Genomic DNA, 20,413 nt, shown 5'->3' on the forward strand with positions numbered 1-20,413 from the left:
AGCTTCATGAGTAGTGAAGCAGCGCTGCAGGTCTCTCTCTCTCTCTCTCTCTCTCTCTCTCTCTCTCTCTCTCTCTCCCTCTCCCTCTCCCTCTCCCTCTCCATCCCTCCCTCTCTCTCTCTTTCCCTCTCTCCCTCCTTCTCAATTTACTTCTGTTCTATCCAATAAAGTAAATAAACTTTTAAAAATATTTATTTATTTACATAGATTAAGAGGAGAGAGAGAAAGAGAGAGAAATAGAGCATCATTCTAGTACATACAGTGCCAGGTGTTGAACTCTGATCTTCATGCTTGAGAGCCCAGTGCTTTATCTATTGTGCCACCTCATGGGCTACCCCAGGTGTCTTATGAAAGAAATAATATACCCCCCCAGTACAATGATGTTTTCAGTGATGAGAAAGATGTGCCCTAGTATGATTCTTTTTCAATTAAGAATATGGTCAAGAAAACTGGAGATTGGAAGAAGCACGTGGAAACCAACAGTCGCCTGATGAAGAAATTTGAGGAGTCTCGAGCTGAGCTGGAGAAGGTGCTGAGGACTGCCCAGGAGGGCCTGGAGGAGAAGGGGGACCCGGGAGATCTCTTGAAGAAACACACTGTGAGTTGACCCCTGAAAAGCCACTTGCCCATGGGAGGTGGACTGACAAGAAGAATGAAAATAAACAGTGCAGGCTGGGAAGCTAGCACAATGCTTATAAAAAGACTTCTCTGCCTGAAGCTCCAAGGTCCCAGGTTCAGTTCCCACCTCCCAGCTCCCAGCTCCTCCATAAGCCAGACCTGAGCAGTACTTTAGGAATAAATAAATAAATAAATTAATTAATTAAATGGACCAATTTACATTCCTAGTAGTGAATGATCTGACTTATAGGTGGAACTTAAGAGTAAAGAACAGTGGACTGGGTGGTGGTGCACCTGGTTGGGTGGACATGCTACTATCCACAAGAATCAGGGTTCAAGCCCTCAGTTCCCACCCGCAGGGGGAAAACTTGCGAGTGGTGAAGCAGAGCTGCAGGTGTCTCTCTTTCTCTCTCCCTCTTTATCTCCCCCTCCTCATGATGATTTCTGGTCATCTCTAGCCAATAAATAAAGTTAAGAAAAAAATTTTTAAAAGATTAAAAAAAAGAATTAGGGACAGTAAGGGAAATCATATGGTGAAACTTGGACTGGGTATGATGTATTGCACCAAAGTGAAGGACTCTAGAGTAGGAGGGAAAGGGACAGAATGAAGGGACATTGGGGTCTGGGAGCATCTGCTAGACAGCAATTAAGGGAGATATTAGACGTTGTGCCTCTGTATTAAAGATTATACTGTAGACTATTCCATAATATACATACATATATATGTACATATGTGTGTATGTGAATATGAAAAAGCATTATGATCTACTACTGAGAGAATGGGAAATTCGTGGGAAGACAGAAGTCTTTTAGGTATGAGAACTCCCAAAGAAATGGCCAGAGAACTTCACGTACACATAAGGAGCTATCATCTTGAAGCTCAAGGAGTAGGAAAAGGTCATAGGATAACTCAGGTCTGAAACCCTTTGCAGGTAACCACTGAAACTTATAACTCTGAGACCTGGTTCCTCTGCTCTTCTGACTTCACCAGAAAGAAACTAAAGCTTTCCCATGGCAGGATCAAGGTTTTAGGGCCTTCCACTAGCCTTCCAGAATATTTTTTCCAAATTTGAAAAAGTTCCTTTTTCAAAGTTGAATTCCAGATGAGGTGTCCTGTGATTCCTAACGATAGAAAATAACAGTAATTGTCTGGGAGGTTTGAAAAGGGGAGAAGCTGGTGAAGAAACTGATTTGCGAGTGTGACTGCTTCAGTGCCCAGTATCTGACGCTATTCTTTCTTCTGTCCGGACACCCACAACCACGGTTTCCTTTCAGGAGTTTTTCAGTCAGTTGGACCAGCGGGTGCTCAATGCTTTCCTCAAAGCTTGTGATGAGCTCACAGACATTCTCCCTGAGCAGGAGCAGCAGGGCCTGCAGGATGCTGTTCGGAAGCTCCACAAGCAGTGGAAGGTAAGTCAGGATGGCGCTGCTTCCTGAATGACAGAGGAGAGTGTGAGGGGCTCATGGTTCCACTTCCTGAAGAATATCGAATTAACTACTTATTAAATGAAAAGCCTGAGTGCAAGCAACGCAAGATAAAATGGGGGCCAGGGAGAGCACATACATTAGCATCTGCAAGGACCTGAGTTCAGTACCCAGGTCCTCATCTGCAAGGGTGAAGCTTCACAAGTGGTGGAACAATATTACAAGTCTTTCTTTCCCTTCCTAGCTTCCTTTTGTTCTTCCTTCTTTTCTCTCTTTCTTTCCCTTTCTTTCTTTCTTTCTTTCTTTCTTTCTTACTTTCTCTCTTCCTTCTTTTCTTCCTTCATTCCTTCCTTTCCTCCTCTCTCTCTCCCTCCCTCCCTCCCTCCCTCTTTATTTATATCTCTATTAGGAAATAAATAAAAATTAAAAAATGATTCCCAGAGAGAGAGAGAGGCAGACTGGGAGTATGGATCGACCTGTCAACGCCCATGTTCAGCGGGGAATCAATTACAGAAGCCAGAAGTTCCACCTTCTGCAACCCACAATGATCTTGAATCCATACTCCCAGAGAGTTAAAAAATAGGAAAGCTATCAGGGGAGGGGATGGTATATGGAGATCTGGTGGTGGGAATTTTGTGGCGTTGTATCCCTCTTATCCTATGGTTTTGTCGATGTTTCCTTTTTTATAAATAAAACATTAAAAAAATGATTCCCAGAAACAGTGAATTATTGTGCAGGCACTGAACCATAGCAATAATCCTGGTGGCAATTAAAGAGAGCAAGAAAGAACACGTGTTAAGTGAGTAAACTCTTCCTGGCATATAAAAACCACACAGCAGAATTAGGATGACATTTATTATCATTATAGTATTGGTCTCGATGATAAGGAAAACGGTAAGGGGGCTCAGGCAGTGCACAAGGACCTGGTTCAAGCCCCTGGTCCCCACCTGCAGAAGCCAAGTTCAAGCCCCCACTTTCCACCTGTAGGGGGAAAGCTTCACAAGTGTTGAAGCAGTGTTGCAGGAGTTTCTCTCTCTTTCTTTCTCCATTGCCCTTTCCCTCTCAGTTTCCCTCTATCATATCAAATTAAATAAACAAAGTTAAAAATATGTTTTTTTTAAAAATCCAAGGATTTAAAGATGCCTTTGAAAGTTAACATATTATAGGCGCATTAGGAAAAAAAAAAGGTTATAATGAAGGCTGTATTTTATTACACACACACAGACACACACACACACCACTGTGTTGTCAAGGTCACATCTGTCTAGTCTTCCCATAGCCTAAAATGATTTCTCTATTTATGTGTCTCAGTATTTTTTTTTAATATTTTTTCCTGACACTAGGACTATTATTGGGGCTAGATGCCTGCATGATGTCTCCACTGTTTCCACTTTTTTCCTTTTTTATCATAGCAACAGAAAGAAAGAAGAGTGAAAGATAGAGATCCCTGAAGCATTGTTCCACTGCTTGTGAAGTTTCTCCCTTGCAGGGGAGACCAGGGTCTTGAACCCAGGTCTTGGCACAAGGTAACCTGTGTGCTTTGCCAGGTGCACAACTGTCAGGCTCCTCAGTATTTTCTTTAAAGAGTAATCTTTCCAGTGCTATCGGGTGTATATTTTGTTTCTTATTTTTTGTTTGTTTGCTTATTTATTTTACTACTAATGTTATCATTGGGACTGGGTGCCTAGCTGAGAAATTCACCACACTCTTTTTTTCTTTTTTAAAAATGTATTTATTTATTATTTATTGATTTAATAATGATCAACAAGGCTGTAGGGTAAGAGGTGTGCAATTCCACTCACTTCCCACCACCAGAGTTCTGTGTCCCATCTCCTCCACTGGAAGCTTTCTTAATTTGCCCATGGTACAAGCTATTTAAAACGAGCAAATTGTAGAACTAAGGGTAATAGGAATGTCTGTGCTTATATTAAAGAGGATTATACTGGGCCTGGGAGGTAGTGCAGTGGGTAGAGCCCTCAACTTGGAAGTGTCAGAAACCAAGTTCATTCCTGGGCATCCCAATTGCCAGTGTGATGTTCTGTTTTTATCTCATTTATCTATCGATCTGTCGATCTACCTACCTATGTACCTACTATCTATATCTCTATCTTCTACTAATAAATAAAGTCCTTTAAAAAATGAATATAAGGAGCCAGGTAGTGGCGCACCTGGTTGAGTGCACATGCTGCAATGAACAAAGGCCCAGGTTCAAGTCCCTCAGTCCCCACCTGTAGGGGGAAAGCTTTGCAAGCGGTAAAGCAGGGCTGCAGGTGTCTCTCTGTCTCTCTTCCTCTCTATCTCCCCTTTCCCTCTTGATTTCTGACTGTCTCGATCAATAAAGATAGTTTAAAATAATAGAAAATGAATATAAACCTCTCACCATAGTACAAGCATACCAAAAGGATTCACAGTGCCCCTAATATCTGGGAAAGTACAAAACACAGCAGTCAGGTGCAGACCCAATCACGCTGGCCCTAAAGGGACTAATTCATAATATTTTGCCCTGTGGGTTAGAAATGTCATCATCAAGAACATGGTCATGTTTTCCCAAATCTCCCTATGGAATGTAGGATCTCCAAGGTGAGGCACCCTACCACCTGCTCCATCTGAAGATTGATGTGGAGAAGAACAAATTCTTGGCCTCTGTGGAGGAATGCAGACTTGAGCTAGCTCGAGAGTCCAAGCTCGTGGCCCAGGAAGGCAGTGAAAAGATTCTTCAAGAGCACAAGGTTAGTCTGGCTCATCACAGCCTAGCCACGTAAAGTGCCTTCATCACTTAAGCCTTGGAACTGAGGCTTTGGCTTGGGTCTGAAACCACTTAAAGAGCTTGATGACTCTGCACTGCTAGGCAAAATGGGAATCTTCCTTTGCTTTTCTGTGAAAATATAGAAGGGCTTGGATGAATTCTTAGGGATGATAAAAAATTTCCGTGGCTTTTCTGTTCCAAATTAATTTTTATCCCTTCCTGCCTCAAGAAAAACTTGTGGAATCAATACCACCATGCTCTGTGGGAGAAAAGAAAACCCTTCTGCTCCCTTAGCTGTGCTGGAAGCTGGGGGGTGCTAGGCCCCTGTGTAATAGTGCATAGAACTCCAGCTTTTTCCCTCCTTTCTCTGAATATTGGGCTCAGAGATTACACTGTGTCTCTATGTAAATATGGACAGTTAGCATTTACCAACATGTATCTGTCTACTTTCTCTTGTTTAAAAAAATTTTTTTTAATCTTTTTAAAAAATGGGGTTATAGATGGTCTCAAAAGGTGGGTTTTGAGATGTTGGGTGGGTTAAGTGGGCATTTTGAAAACATGGCTTCTCCTTTGGCATGTTGAATTGTGATGTAAAACGGACATCCTTGCAGTTTTAAGACTACACTATTAAAAATTTACCTCCTAATGATGACTTGAGCCCAGCCACTCGATGGGAGAATCAGCAGAACCTGTAGGATCTTATTTGGAATTGTAATTTTGTTCCTGTTTAAATGTGTACACACACACACACACACAATGTCCATGGCTCTCTAGGTTTTCTTCAGTGACAAAGGTCCTCATCATGTCTGCGAGAAAAGGTTACAGCTCATTGAAGAGCTCTGTCTGAAGCTTCCGGTCCGGGACCCAGTCAGGAACACACCTGAAAGCTGCCAGTCAACTCTCAAAGAGCTTCGCACTGCCATTGACAGCACCTGTGGGCAGCTCATGGCAGACCCAGACAAGTGGAAAGAATACACCAGCAGGTAGCCTTGAAAGCCTTTCCAGAAAAGCCTCAATCTGCCTCAACCCTGCTAACATGGAGACCACTGCAAAGCAGTCAACTGCATGTTTCATCTTAGGCAATAATGCAAATCAGATTATGTGACTCTGCCTAGGCTAATTAATCAATTAATAAATTTGCTGCCAGGGTTAATCAGTGGGGCTTGGGCTTGGTGACTGCATGACCTCACTGTTTACAGTGACCAATATGCCCCTTTTTTCTTTTCTGTTCATTCACCTGTTTATTTAATTTTTTTTTTTTAGACAGAGAGAGGCTAAAGGACCACAGCACCAAAACTTCCCTCAGTCCTCAGTGCTAGGTTAAAACCTGGTTCATGCACATGGCAAAGTAGAGTGCTATCGGAGTGAGTGAAACTTTTCCAGCCCTGCATGACTTACTGACTATTAAAGAGTTACTTATTAATGAGGAGGGGTGGGTACAGAGAAAACCAAAGCATCACTCTGGTGTATTCAGTACTGGGAATGGAACTCATGCTTGAGAGACTAATGCCTTCTCCACTCTGCCATCTCCCACACCTCCCTCTTTTCTGTTTTGATAGAGAGTGAGAGACAGAGAAAACTAGAGAGGGAAAGAGAGTCCGAGAGAGTTCCAGCACTTATGAAGCTGCCATTTGCAGATGGAGACCAGGACTTGAACCTATGTCCTCACAAATGGCAACTCGTGCATTCTGCAGGGTGATTTGTCACCTGGCCTCCCATGCCTAGATTCTTAGACAAAAACGCCTCCAGCGGACAGTGGAGAAACAATTACAGAAGCCAGACTTTCCACCTTCTGCACCCCATAAAGAATTTGGGTCCATACTCCCAGAGGGATAAAGAATGGGAACCTTCCAATGGAGGGGCTGGGATACAGAACTTTGGTGGTGGGAATTGTATACAATTGTACCCCTCTCATCCCGCAATTTTGTCGATCATTAGTAAATCACTAATTAAAAAAACAGCTCATCAGGTCATAAAAAAGAATGTTAGACACGGGGAAGAACTTGATTTCCAAATGACTGGAATACAATGTCGTTTGAAGGCAGAATTGGCTAACCCCACACTCTGATTTTATAATATTCTCAAAGAGGGGACTGCTGTCTTTAGGGTTCATTGGGAGAGGCAGGTGTGGCTCAGATCCTGGGGATACTGTTTTCTTCCACTGAGCACAGTCTGCTCTGTTTTCTCTTTCTTTTAAGAAGCTGAACATGGAGGCGGCCTCCTCTGCCCTGTGCTTCATGCTGAGGGTTTCCAGAAACTGTGCCCATCAATTTGCTAATTACTCAATTGTTACATTTCTATGAATGTGTTCAAAGCAGGAAAAGTACTCTCATCACGATGGCGTTTTCTCCTGTTAATAAGAAAATGCTTGTACTATTTCAGGATGTCTGAACTTTCCTCTTGGATATCCGCCAAGGAGACACAGTTGAAGGGGATTCAGAGTGAGGCTATCGATTCTGCCAGCCATGAGGAGGTGGAAAACGCTGTAGCGGTAAGCTCTAGGGTGCTTTCTGCTGCGGGAAAATTTGCAATAATAAAAAAAGTAATGATAGAGAATCCAACTCAGGTCTTTTTTTTTTCCTTTTGAAAAAAATGTTAATTTAGGGTTTGGGGTAGGTAACATAATGGTTATGCAAAGAGACTCTCATGCTGGAGACTCCGAAGTCCTGGGTTCAACCCCGTGTACCACCATAAACCAGAGCTGAGCAGCTCTAGTTAAAAAAGAAGAAGAGGAGGAGGAGGAGAAAGAGAAGGGAAGGGAAGGGAAGGGAAGGGAAGGGAAGGGAAGGGAAGGGAAGGGAAGGGAAGGGAAGGGAAGGGAAGGGAAGGGAAGGGAAGGGAAGGGAAGGAAGTCGTCTGGAATCTACCTAACCATCTAGATATCTAACCATTTAATCATGGAAGTAGTTTGTTTGGTCTAGAGAGGATTGCTTTTACAAATCCTAATTGGCATTAGGAAAACAATTCTTTCAAGTGCTTATAGACTTTTGGTTGAAGATAGGACTAAGGAACCAGTGAGCTAGCTCACCTGCAGGGTGTGTGTTCCATGTCACACACACTGCCCAAGTTCAAATCCCAGGCACATGACATGGAGCACTATGGCGACTGGGGGAGGCTTTAGTGTTATGATGTCTCTCTCCCTCTCCTTCTCCCTCTTTCTCTCTCCCTCTCCCCCTAAAATAATTTTGTTTTATTTATTTATTTATTTATTTATTTATTTATTAGATAGAGACAGCCAGAAATTGAGAGGGCAGCAGGTATTAGAGAGGGAGAGAGAGTCACCTGCAGCACAGCTTCACCACTTGCAAAGCTTTCCTCCTGTAGGTGGGGGACCGAGGCCTTGAACCCCAGTCTTTGTGCACTGTAAGGAGCTGTGCCCCTTTTCTCTGTCTCTCTTTCACTTTGTCTGTCTCAAAAAAAGTCAGCCAAGAGTAGTGACATTGTACAATTGCAAGGTCCCAGATGCCAAAAATTAGCATTAAATGAAGACATGAAAAAGAATAAATTAAGGGGCCAAATGGTGCCCCAGGTTAAGTGCATATAGTACTAAGTGCATATAGTACTAAGCGCAAGGACCTCTGCAAGGACCCTAGTTTGAGCCCCCTGGCTCCCCACCTGCAGGGGGGTTGCTTCACAAGCAGTGAGGCAGGTCTGCAGGTGTCTTATCTTTCTCTCTCCCTCTCTCTGTCCTGTCAAAAAGGGGAAAAAAGAAAAAGAAAAAATGACTGTAAGAGCAGTGGATTCGTAATGCCAACACCAAGCCCTGTGATAACCATGAAAGCAAAGTGAATAATAATAATGTTAATAAAAAATAATAAATTAATCAGAAGCACTATTACTGAACAGAAGCTGTGTGGTTCTCTTATTTCTATCTTACAAATATTTTACATTGATGCTTTTCTTGGTAGATGGGTATGATTCACAATTCTGTTTACTCATCAAAATGTGCTCTCTCATCTCAGGAGATCAGAAGTGCCGTGGCCAAAAAGGGGGAGACCCTCAGTTGGCTGAAATCCAGACTTAAAGTCTTGATTGAAGTTTCTTCTGAGAATGAAGCCCAAAAGCAAGGAGATGAACTGGCTAAATTATCCAGTTCCTTCAAGGCACTCACGACTCTGTTGTCAGAGGTGCGTCTGCTACATACTCACACTCTAGATAGTTCTAGGTGAGGGGTTTGGGGAATCTTGAAAGTTTCTCTCTTGATTCTAATCTGATAGGTGGTTTTATAAATAAACTGAAATAGAAATAGGATAGTGAAGAGACATTCTATAGAGATGGATGGAAGTGATGTGTAGGATGTTTGGATTGCATTCAGTGGCGTAATGGAGATGAATTGTGATCTACATCTATAGAAGCAGCCAGAAATCAAGAGGGAAAGGAGAGAGAGAGAGAGAGAGAGAGAGAGAGAGAGATGCATCACGACTTGCAAAGCGTTCCCCCTGCAGGTGGAGACAGGGGTGGGGGGCTTGAATCTGGGGTCTTGAACATTGTTAACATGTGCGCTCAACCAGCTGTGCCACCACCTGGCCCCAAGGTTTAAAACAAACTGTAAAATCAGATAACCTCAGGGCCACACTCTGCCCTCTCAGCTGATGCATAGCCATGGACTCTTTGTTACTTAACACTGGCCTTATCAGCTAACACCCCTGGACCTTGATTCTTAATTTATCAGATGCAACTAAAAATACCCCCAAATGATTAAATGCAGTAATGTGTAGAACTCACTACACAATCAATAAAACAAAGTAGATGCTCAACAATTAATAGCTGGTAATAATAAAATACTCAACGCATAGCCAGCAGGTCAGTAACAGGTCTTCTAGGCAAGAAGAAGAAAATTTTAAATTTCTTGGTAATCATTTCATTGCTTATATGAATATATATATATGCAATATATATGTATATATATATATATATATATATATATATATGCCTTTTCATATTAAAATGTGCAAACTCACCTATCTCATTTCTACCCACCCATAATGAGACAATCTTTACTAGTCTGGTAGTTTTTTAATGTTGTGATAGGATGATAAAGCAAGAATTCAAAGTGGAGGAGACAGTTACCACTGTTCTTAGAAATCATTAATGGAGCACCAGTGGCACAGTCAGTTAGTGCACGGTACTTATACAGAAATCATTTATATCCATGTATGGCAGTGTGATTAAATGGGTCTCTACAAAGTTCCCAGACTTGGGGCTGAGTGATGGCGTATCTGGTTGAGTGTACATGTTACATTGCACAAGGACCAGGGTTCAAGCCGCCAGTTCAAGCCCCCGCCCCCGTTCCCACCTGCGGGGGGGGGGGGAAGCTTTGCAAGTGGTGAAGCAGTGTTGCAGGTGTCTCTCTGTCTCCCTCCTTCCCTATCACCCCTTTCATCTCAATTCCTGGCTATCTCTATCCAATAAATAAAGTTAATAAACAAAATCTTTTTTTTTTCCAGGGTTAATGCTGGGGTTTGGTGCCTGCACCGTAAATCCACTGCTCCTGGAGGCTATTTTTTCCCTTTTGTTGTCCTTGTTGTTTTATCATTGTTGTAGTTATTGTTGTTATTGATGTCACTGTTGGATGGGACAGAGAGAAATGGAGAGAGGAGGGGAAGACAGAGAGAAAGACAGACACCTGCAGACCTGCTTCATTGCCTGTAAAGCGACTCCCTTGCAGGTGGGAAGCCGGGGGTTCGGACCGGGATCCTTGCGCTTGGCACCATGTGCTCTTAACTCGCTTCGCCACTGACCCACCCCCAATAAACAAAATCTTAATTTAAAAAAACAAAGTTTCTAGACTCTGAAGATCTGGAATTCTCAAGAACTCTCTCTTATCTGTCAATTAACCTTTTACCATCTAACCCACATATCCAATGATGAATTTACATAGACCAAAATACTCTAAATAATTTTGATTCTAGTTTCATATGAGAATTTATGTAGGTATATAATAGGGATGTCTTGACAAATTGAAAATGGCAATAGGTTTAATCATACTTTGGAACACTGATTTTAATCCTCAGTCATCTATCTTTCACAGTGTTTTCAAGTTTATTTAGGTGTTATTACTATTTCTAATGAAATTCTGGTATTATTCCTTTCTACTCTTTCTTTGGTCGAGAAATTCAGGGTAAAAGTAGGTCAAAAAAATATCTAAGTATGTGTAAATGTTCTTTGAGGAAATATCTAATAAATGGTTTTGGTTACATCAGTTGATAAGCAATAGAATTTGCTACACACATTTTGGCAATCTTGTAATTGTGAAGTTATTAGTCTCCCTGACATTTTACCAAGACCACTCATTTGCTGTATCGTTCCACTATACTCATGGCATTGTCCATATACTTGTATCAATTAACTAAAAACTACAAACATGGGAGTCGAGTGGTGGCGCAGTGGGTTAAGTGCAGGCACAAAGCGCAAGGCACAAAGCGCAAGGACCGGTGTAAGGTTCCCAGTTCGAGCCCTGGGCTCCCCAGCTGCAGGGGAGTCGCTTCACAAGTGGTGAAGCAGGTCTGCAGGTGTCTATCTTTCTCTCCCCCTCACTGTCTTCCCCTCCTCTCTCCATTTCTCTCTGTCCTATCCAACAATGACGACACCAATAACAACAACAATAATAACTATAACAATAAAACAACAAGGGCAACAAAGGGGAATAAAGATTTTAAAAAACTACAAACATGAATATATACAGTATAGAAATATATATACATATACACTTTTTTTCCCCTGGTGGCCATTTTTTCCATTGTATTTGATAGGACAGAGAGGAAATTGAGAGGTAAGGGAGAAAAAAGGATAGACACCTACAGACCTGCTTCACCACTTGTGAAGCATCCCTCCCCTCCCCCCACAGGCTGGGAACTGGGGTGGGGTGGAGGATTGAACTTGGGTGATTTCTAGGGTCCTTGTTGTACGCTTAACTGGGTGTGCCAGGGCCTGGCCTCCAGACTTGAATTCTTTGCACTCCTACTTCCCTTCAATTTCTGTATAATTTAAATTAATATTATGAGTTGTTATTTAATCACTTGGTGAAGAAAAAAGAAAAGCATGACGAAAAACTCATTTTGTTTATATAAAGGTTTAAATAACATGATGGATTTGACACAGCTATCCCATCTATTTATTGAATTTTTTAAAACCCATTTAGCATTGAAATTGTCAAAAGCAAGATGTTCCAGGTTTTCCAGCATAAGGACAAAAGGTGGTGGGCAGATTGACACTGTGTCATGAAAAGTCACCTCTTTCAATAGAACTGTGACTTCTTGGAGTTGTGGAATTTGCCATTTTCACAGGTTTTTTTTATGCTGTTTATTTGGAGAACAGAATGCTCCAGGCCACTTTGAACAAACTCAGAGCAGAAGAGGCAGTTCTCTATTGAAGATGAATGCTGATAAAATGTGAAGATGATCTCAGTGATCATGGAGAGAGGCACCTTGAATATAAAATATATTCCTGAAACTAAAATTGAGGAAGTAGAGATAAGACAGATGGGAAAGGGGAAAATTCAAGCCAGTGATAGGGAAAATCCACTATCAATCCACACAATTAGACACCATACTAGAGTTTTCCTTAGAACCATTGGAAGTGTGTTTCAAAAAGTGCTCCTATTCCTCTTCCTAACATTTTTCATATTGAAGCAAATGGACTCACCCATGAATTATATACAGTTTTAGGACACGCAGCTAGATTTTAGTTATGAGGTTACAATTACTAGGTTCAAGAGACAGTATATCCACTTTATGCAGTTCTGTTATCTTCTTTTGATTTCTAGGGTGATTCAAGTTTCAATAGAACGCAGAGAAGCACAGCAAATATGTTTTGGCACTTCCCCAAAGTAACCATATGGTTTAGCAATAATAAAATAAGTTTCAAAAGGGGGCAGGTGGTGGCACACCTAGTTGAAAGCACATGTTAGCACAAGGACCCGGGTTCGAGACCCGTTACCCACCTACAGAGGTAAAGCTTCATGAGTGGTGAAGTAGTGCTGAGATGTCTTTACCCCCCCATCCCTATCTCCCCTTCCTCTGAATTTCTGACTGTCTCTATCACATAAACAAAATAAAAAAATTTAAAAACAATAAAATAAGCTTCAAAAATATACAGAAGAATAAAATACACCTGTGTATGTATTTCAAAAGTTGTTATGATAGACTTTATGGATAATCTTAAGATGAAACATAGAATTTATAATACTTTTAATGTATTAGGTTGAAAAGATGGTGAACAACTTTGGGGAATGTGTCCAGTACAAAGAACTAGTCAGAAGTTCCCTTGAAGACCTGATTTCTGGCTCTAAGGATGTGCAGGAGCAAGCTGACAAGATCTTGGACACTGAGAACCTGTTGGAAGCACAGCAGCTACTTCTTCACCACCAGGTAGGTTACCCCATCCCTTTACCCAAAGGTGATTAGTTAATGACAGAAATGTACTTATATTACTCAGAGAGGACAGAGAAGGGCGTTGGAGAAAAGAAACCAGGTGAGTAGTGAAAGAATCTGGCATTTCTCTCCTTTCTGGTAAATCTTAAATATTTTAGGTCTTGCAAGACAAATTCTCAAACTGTGTCAATTGATGCTATCAACAAGTTCAGTCGGGCCAGGTGGTGGCGCACCTGGTTGAGCGCATATGTTATAGTTTGCAAGGACCCAGGTTCGAGCCCCTGGTCCCCACCTGCAGGGGGAAAGCTTCACAAGTGGTGAAGCAGTGCTGCAGGTGTCTCTCTGTCTCTGTCCCTCTCTGTCACCTCCTTCCCTCTCAAGTTCTGACTGTCTCTATCCAACAAATAAAGATTTAAAATTATTTTTTTTTAAAAAAAGAAGTTCCAAGAATATTAGGTAGGGAAATTGGTTTTCTTATTAAAATTTACTAACTGGTCCTTTTCATAACAGAAGGAAATGATAGACAAATTGCTAGTTTTTTTTTTATTATATCAAAATCTTCCTTCTCATTATAACTTTGATTATATCTTTGGAGAATTTTAAATTAAATGAGATACCAGATCTTCCCATAGAGTATGTTCTCAGGAGGGGCTGGAGTAGTAATAAATAAATTTTGGTACATATGTATATAATAAGTCATCTTAATCTATTTTACTTGTCGACTAAACTCAAATCAAACTCAGTTTAACTGAGAGTGTGATATTGACACCATTCTAGAAAATTTAATTTATAGTTAGACATTTGCTAATTTAACATATAATAGAAGCAAAAGTGGAAGGGTGTAGTAAGATACATGAAAAATAGCTGCTTCATCTTTAAAATACAGTTGGAGGATGGGAACATAGCATAATGGTTATGCAGACAGACTCTCACGCCTGACACACCAGAGTGTCTAGGTTCAATTCCCCCTCACCACCATAAACCAGAGCTGAGCAGGGCTTTGAAGGAAGAAAGAAAGAAAAAGAAGGAAGAAGAAAGGGAGGGAGGGAGAAACAGAGAGAGAGAGAGAAAGAGAATAAGAAAGAAGGAAAGGAAAGGGCTGGCGAAACAGCATAATGATTATGCAGGAAGATTTCCATGCCTGGGGCTCTGAAGGCCAATGTCCAATCCCCAGAACCACCATAAGTCAGAGTGAAGCAGTGCTCTTGTTAAATAAATAAGTCATTAAGAAAAAAAAAGAAAGAAAGAAAGAAAGAAAGAAAGAAAAAAGTAAACCACCGTTTGGAACCCGTCTGCATCGTGCCTTACTGTCATTATTTGAAATGGGGATGCCTAGCTCTTTACAAAGTAATGTTCTATCCATCTCTGGGACTAATGCTTCCAGCAAAAGACAAAAAGAATCTCTGCAAAGAAAAAAGACGTGCAACACCAGATTGCTCAGGCTCAGCAGGGAGAAGGTGGGCTGTCTGACCGAGTCCAGGATGAGCTCCGGAAGTTGGAGAACACTCTAGACAGTGTGGAGCATAGCAGGGAGAAGCAGGAGCGCCGCATGCAGGTAGGAGGCTGGAGGCGAGGGACTGTGCTGTCTCCCAGCTCATGGACCACAAAGTTTACCCCTACCCAGGGGCTCTGGCACTGTGCTAAACACTTAACCATCCGTTATTTCTTTTCATCTTCACATCAGCCTTTCCATATGCATAGATTAGAATGAACACAATTTGCGAGTGCAGTTGTTCAAAAAGAAAACTTGAACTTGTGCAAAGTCACAGAACATGGAACGATCATAAAGGCAGATGTTTCCATCTGCACGTGTCTGAATCCAGAGCTTGAGGGCAGGCCATTTCTCATCTTCTAATAGTACAGTAGTCATACGTCATGCTCCATTGTGAACTTGACGTGTTTCCTTAAGAAGAGTTTGAAGAGGGCCTGGCAGTGGCACACATTTCCATGCCTGAGGATCTGGGTTCAAGACCTCCTTCCCACCTGTAGAGAAAATGCTTCACAAGCTATGAAAGCAGGTCTGCAGGTGTCTGTCTTTTCCTCTCCCTCTTTTTATCTTCCCCTTCTCTTGAAATTTCTCTCTGTCCTATCAAATAAAATAGAAAGAAAAATTGAAAAATTAAATAAAAAGGAAAATAAAAGGCTGCCAGTAGTGATGGATTTGTCACGCAGGCACTGAGCCCAAGTGATAACCCTGGTGGCAATGGGGGGAAAGTCTGGGCTTCTGACAGCTGTTCACTGCATTTCTTCTTCCTTATCTTTTTGTTTGTTTGTTTTGCCTCCAAGGTTATCACTAGGGCTGGGTGCCTACACTACGAATCCACTGCTCCTGGAAGCCATTTTTCCCATTTCTCTTGCCCTTGTTATTGCTTTTGTTGTTGTTGGATAGGACAGAGAGAAATGGAGAGAGGAGGGGAAGACAGAGAGGAGGAGAGGAAGATAGACTCATGCAGACCTGCTTCATCGCTTGTGAAGTGACCCCTCTGCAGGTGGGGAGCTGGGGGCTCAAACTGGGATCCTTATGCTGGTCCTTGGGCTTCATGCCATGTGCACTTCACCTGCTGCACTACCACCCCCCCCCCTTCTTATCTTTATCCCCTCTGTCTCTTGGGTACTGAAAACCTTTCATCCCTTTGTTATGTGTCTTATCTACAATTTAAATAATCATTGTGGATTCATAGGATTTTCACAGCTGATAGAAGACTCAAAGTTCTAGTCCTCATAACTCTTTTCTAGATGAATTAAGATTCAAATGGAATATTTTTACAGGCAATATTAGAATCATCTTCATTTAGAGTATCTATAAAGTTTGGTGTGAGTAACCAGAATGCTACATTCGAATGAATAAAAATGTGAAGTGTTTTTGTGATATGCTTTCACAATGTGTAACGTGATATTTGCTTTTCAAATTTAGGTCACTTTAAGGAAATGGGAACGATTTGAATCGAACAAAGAGACTGTGGTTAGATACCTTTTTCAAACAGGTTCCAGCCATGAACGCTTCTTGAGTTTTAGCAGTTTGGAAAGTTTATCTTCAGAACTGGAACAGACAAAGGTATATCAATCAGAACATAAATTCCTCTAGTACTCTTTATTCAGAAGGGAAAAAAAAAACAATCTGTACTTCTCCATTATTGTTTAATTAACTTGTCCTTATTGTTGATTAATTATATCTTTTACAAAATAGTGGTTGATTTTTCTCTAGCAACATTAAACTGGAGGAGGTTAGTTCCTTAGTAAACCAATACATTTTTTCAGAAAAGTCTTTCTGAGAGCAGTGATGTCTCTAACTGAAATTTGAAATTTAGATGAGAGACAGAAGAACAGAATTGTAAGAGAAAACAAACATTTCAGTATGGGAGGGAATGGCATGAAATATAAAGTGTCACATGTGGGAGTTCTGTGTTACAAAATAGAATAACAGAAATATAGACCAACCATTCACAAGGCCTAGATCACCACTCCCCAAGCAACATGGAGTCCTTAAAAGTTTGTAAGAGCTTCAGGGATGTGCCCAGAGTATTCTAGAGATGCCCTCTATAGAGATGATATATTAAGCAGTTGTAGATCATTGAAAGAAACAAATACTGGAGTCATGGGATCCCATCAGAAAGTTACTGCAGAGAAGGCAAAAATAGTTCACCTGAACAGTGCACCTGCTTTTCCTGTTTCATGTCCAAGGATAGAGCCCAACCGTCACCACATTGTACGTTGGAAGAAATTCTAGTGTTGTGGTGTCTTTTCTCTGTCTCTCTATACCCCAAAAAAAGTTCAGCTCAGAACAGTGAAGTCCCAGTGGCAACAAACAAACAAAACCAACAAAGAAAATTACTGTATGTGTAGATGTCAATATGGACTTGAATTAGGGTAGTGGGGATGGTGACTAATGGATGGTCAGATGCAAGAGACAGGGAGTTAAAGAAAAGAAGATGACGCCCAAAGTTATGAACCTAATAGAGACCACAGGGAAACATGCAGAATAGAAGTTGAAGAGATGGCTGTTAGTGAAGAAGCATGATCAGCTCAGTCTGGGACATACTGAGTTTGGTGGAACCCACTGTGATGCCAACACATGGTATTCAGTAGAGGGGATTAGCAAGTTCCACCATTTATGCTCAAATACCTCAGATATTCCAAGGTTAGTAACTATGTATGAGGCATTCAGAGATTACTAATTAGTATGGAAATGTGTGAGCCATTGTATTAAAAAAAAAAAAAAAGAAGACTCATTTATCTTTGTATAACCTTTAGCAATAAATTCTTGCATTTCTTTTTCTAACCAGTGAAAGACTATTATGACACCAGACCTCTACTTTTGCATTGTTCCTTCTATTTTTACCTTGAGAAGTTTGAAGTTTTATAAGGACCCCAGAATCTTTCAGTTCTATTTGTTACATGCCAGCCAAATAAACATTATTTTAATTTTGATTATGTTATGTGTTCAAAGAATATCAGATGTCTCTCTTCTTTTATATTTCCCTCTACCCTCTTCTAAAGATAATATATTTCTAAAGATAATATATATTTTTTAATACTTGCTTGAGAAGAAATGAAAGTCAATTTTTCACTCTGACTTTGCCTTTCTTAGCCAGTATTTGATATGTTCATCACATAAATTTCAGATAATAGCTAAAATTTATCAGTGTCTCATATTGTTTCTGAGTTTAAATAGTTCATGCTTATTACAACCAGTGTGTAAATGCTACAATTTTTCCCTCAGTTTAATGTGAGAATCATCAAAACTGCTTATAAGTACCCGCCAGATTTCCAGGCACTTAAAAATGAACTTGCTACTGAGATGCCAACAGAAACTTCACAAAAGGGCCAGCAAAATAACTCATTTGCAGTGTGTTGCTCTGCCCTGTGTATGACCCAGGTTCAAGCTTTGCCCCCACTGTACTGAAGGAAGCTTCAGTGTTGTGGTATCTATCTGTCTGTGTAGCTATATATTTATCTATCTATGAGCTATCTTTCTCAAAGAAAAAGAGAGAGAGAAAGAAAAGAAAAGAAGGAAGGAAGGAAAGAAGGTAGATAGGAGGGATGGAAGGAAGGACCTCAGAAGAAAAATATGACAATTTGCTCTCAATAAAAAAGAGCTGGAACAATGGAAGCACATTTCAGTGAGAACTGTTGGGGGTCTATGAAGGTTGATAACAGATTGTGTATATAAAATGACAGTAATTAATATATATATATATATATTTGACTGAGTTAAAATGAGCTATTTTATGGGTAAGAATATTTATTATATGCCAAGGCCAGTGAGATAACTCACCTGGTAGGGTATCTTATTTGCCATGAGCACATTTAGGACTGCTATGAAAGCTTCAGTGTTATGGTCTGTCTGTCTGTCTATCTATCTATCTGAAAAAGTCACCCAGAACAGAGAAGGTATGTATGTGTGTGACCCTGGAGACACCAAAATAAAAAGGAATGCTGTCTACCAATAATAATCAATCACGTTTCAGTCTGTCTATCCATCCATTTATTAAACTTGGTGAGACCATAGTCCACGAGATATCTTTGAAGATAGACTTACTTTATGATAAGACTCTCCACTAACAAACACATATCTTTTCCCAGGAGTTTTCTAAACGAACAGAAGGCATTGCAGTCCAGGCAGACAACCTGGTGAAGGAAGCCACAGAGATTCCACTGGGGCCCAAGAATAAACAGCTGCTTCAGCAGCAGGCTAAGTCAATCAAAGAGCAAGTCAAAAAACTAGAAGACACACTTGAAGAAGAGTATGTGCTTGACAGACCCTAAACTTTCTTCTCTGAGATAACGTTTCATGCAGTCTTTCTTGTATATTGTATTCAGAACATCCTTGCCCACTCTCCAAGTGTCTGTGTATCTCAGCATGTTTCGAGGAAGCAGCTCACAATTCAAAAGAAAGTCTCAGCAAGATAGGAACGGGTGTCAACCCCAGAGCAGGAAATGAAAGGGGTTGTGTATCTTAAACTTAATCTGTTCGTGAGAAAGCCATATTTATTCATTTTCTGCGGCCTTTGTACCTTGGAGAGGGAATCTCAAGACAGAACCAATATTTAAAAGATTTTTGTTGTATTATTCTGCTGGTGCCCATTAGAGGGGAAGGGATGATGTTTTTTTGTTATCGAGATTTTAGGCATAAATTCAGAAGATAAGTGTCCCTGTCTCCAGAGCTCATGGACCTTAATTACAGTGCCTCACATTCAAGTATGGATACACTAGTGCCAAAACTTAATTTCATAAATCTATTTTATTTTTTAATGTTTTATTTATTTATTTATTTACATATTTATTGGATAGTAACAGAGACCGAGAGGGAAGGAGAGAGAGAGGGAGAGAACAAGAGAGAAACCTGCAGGAATGCTTCACTGCTCGTGAAGTTTTCCCTGTTCAGGTAGAGACTATTATATTTTCAAACACTTGCTGTTTTAAAATTAAAAAAAAAAAAAAGAAGGAAAGGAACAGTTTAACCCATGGTGTGCCATTATGTGCTAAATATATAATTTTAAAAATTCAGAAGGGTTAAACCTGTGAGGATACGGCCAACATTTTTCAGAATAACGTGGCTGAACGTTTCTATTTTAAAGGTTTAGTGGTCACTAGAGCAACTTTTCCCCCTTAGGGCATAGCACATCCGTTACTAAGAGGCGCTTTAAAATGTGAGACTTGTATTAAATAGTATCAATAGGCACACTTGCCAGAGAGATATCTCACTGTGCTTTAGGCCCAGGTTCAAGCCCTGTGAAACCACAGAGGAGGTGCTATGGCTGTGGAGAAATTCAGCTACTGTTTACCCCCCCATCTATCTACCTATCTATCTACCTATTAAAGAGTAGCCCATGTTGGTGAAGTCACGTATTTCCAAGGTCCTAGTAGCACTAGACAAAAAAATGATACTAATAATTTTAATACAATGAAATTAACTTTACATCTTTGTCTAACTTTAATATTTGTTAAGTTATTTGAAGACAATTAAGATTTGAACTTTCATGACTTTTTAGTAAACATTATTAATTGAGTTATGGAATGATTTTTTTAAAAAAGAGCTTATTGGCAAGGGGAAAACTTTATTAGGAATATTTATTGAGTATTTCATGTCATAGTTGTAATATAGTATAACTTCCAATGCCTGTGTTGATCAAAGCACTGGGTGCATCCAGGGAATACACGTGAGACTGCAATATTACTTAATGTGACAATCAGTGATATCATTGTATTTTTCTTAATGTCGCCAAGTGCCTTTTGGTAAACAGAGAAAGTC

General features: G+C 40.5%; 1 protein-coding gene across 2 annotated transcripts in view; it reads left to right on the plus strand.

Annotated features, from left to right (window-relative positions):
- Positions 1-20,413, plus strand: part of SYNE1 (spectrin repeat containing nuclear envelope protein 1) — a 606,430-nt gene that overhangs the window by 186,241 nt on the left and 399,776 nt on the right. For both annotated transcript variants that reach the window (XM_060205315.1, XM_060205316.1), the window contains 10 exons: positions 434-598; positions 1,894-2,028; positions 4,614-4,772; positions 5,564-5,772; positions 7,172-7,280; positions 8,752-8,916; positions 12,991-13,158; positions 14,546-14,716; positions 16,076-16,216; positions 18,745-18,905. In XM_060205315.1, the coding sequence (XP_060061298.1) occupies positions 434-598; positions 1,894-2,028; positions 4,614-4,772; positions 5,564-5,772; positions 7,172-7,280; positions 8,752-8,916; positions 12,991-13,158; positions 14,546-14,716; positions 16,076-16,216; positions 18,745-18,905 (1,583 nt within the window). The remainder of the gene's footprint in view (positions 1-433; positions 599-1,893; positions 2,029-4,613; positions 4,773-5,563; positions 5,773-7,171; positions 7,281-8,751; positions 8,917-12,990; positions 13,159-14,545; positions 14,717-16,075; positions 16,217-18,744; positions 18,906-20,413) is intronic.

This window comes from Erinaceus europaeus, chromosome 13, assembly GCF_950295315.1.
Source record: "Erinaceus europaeus chromosome 13, mEriEur2.1, whole genome shotgun sequence".
NCBI classification, from domain to species: Eukaryota; Metazoa; Chordata; class Mammalia; order Eulipotyphla; family Erinaceidae; genus Erinaceus; species Erinaceus europaeus.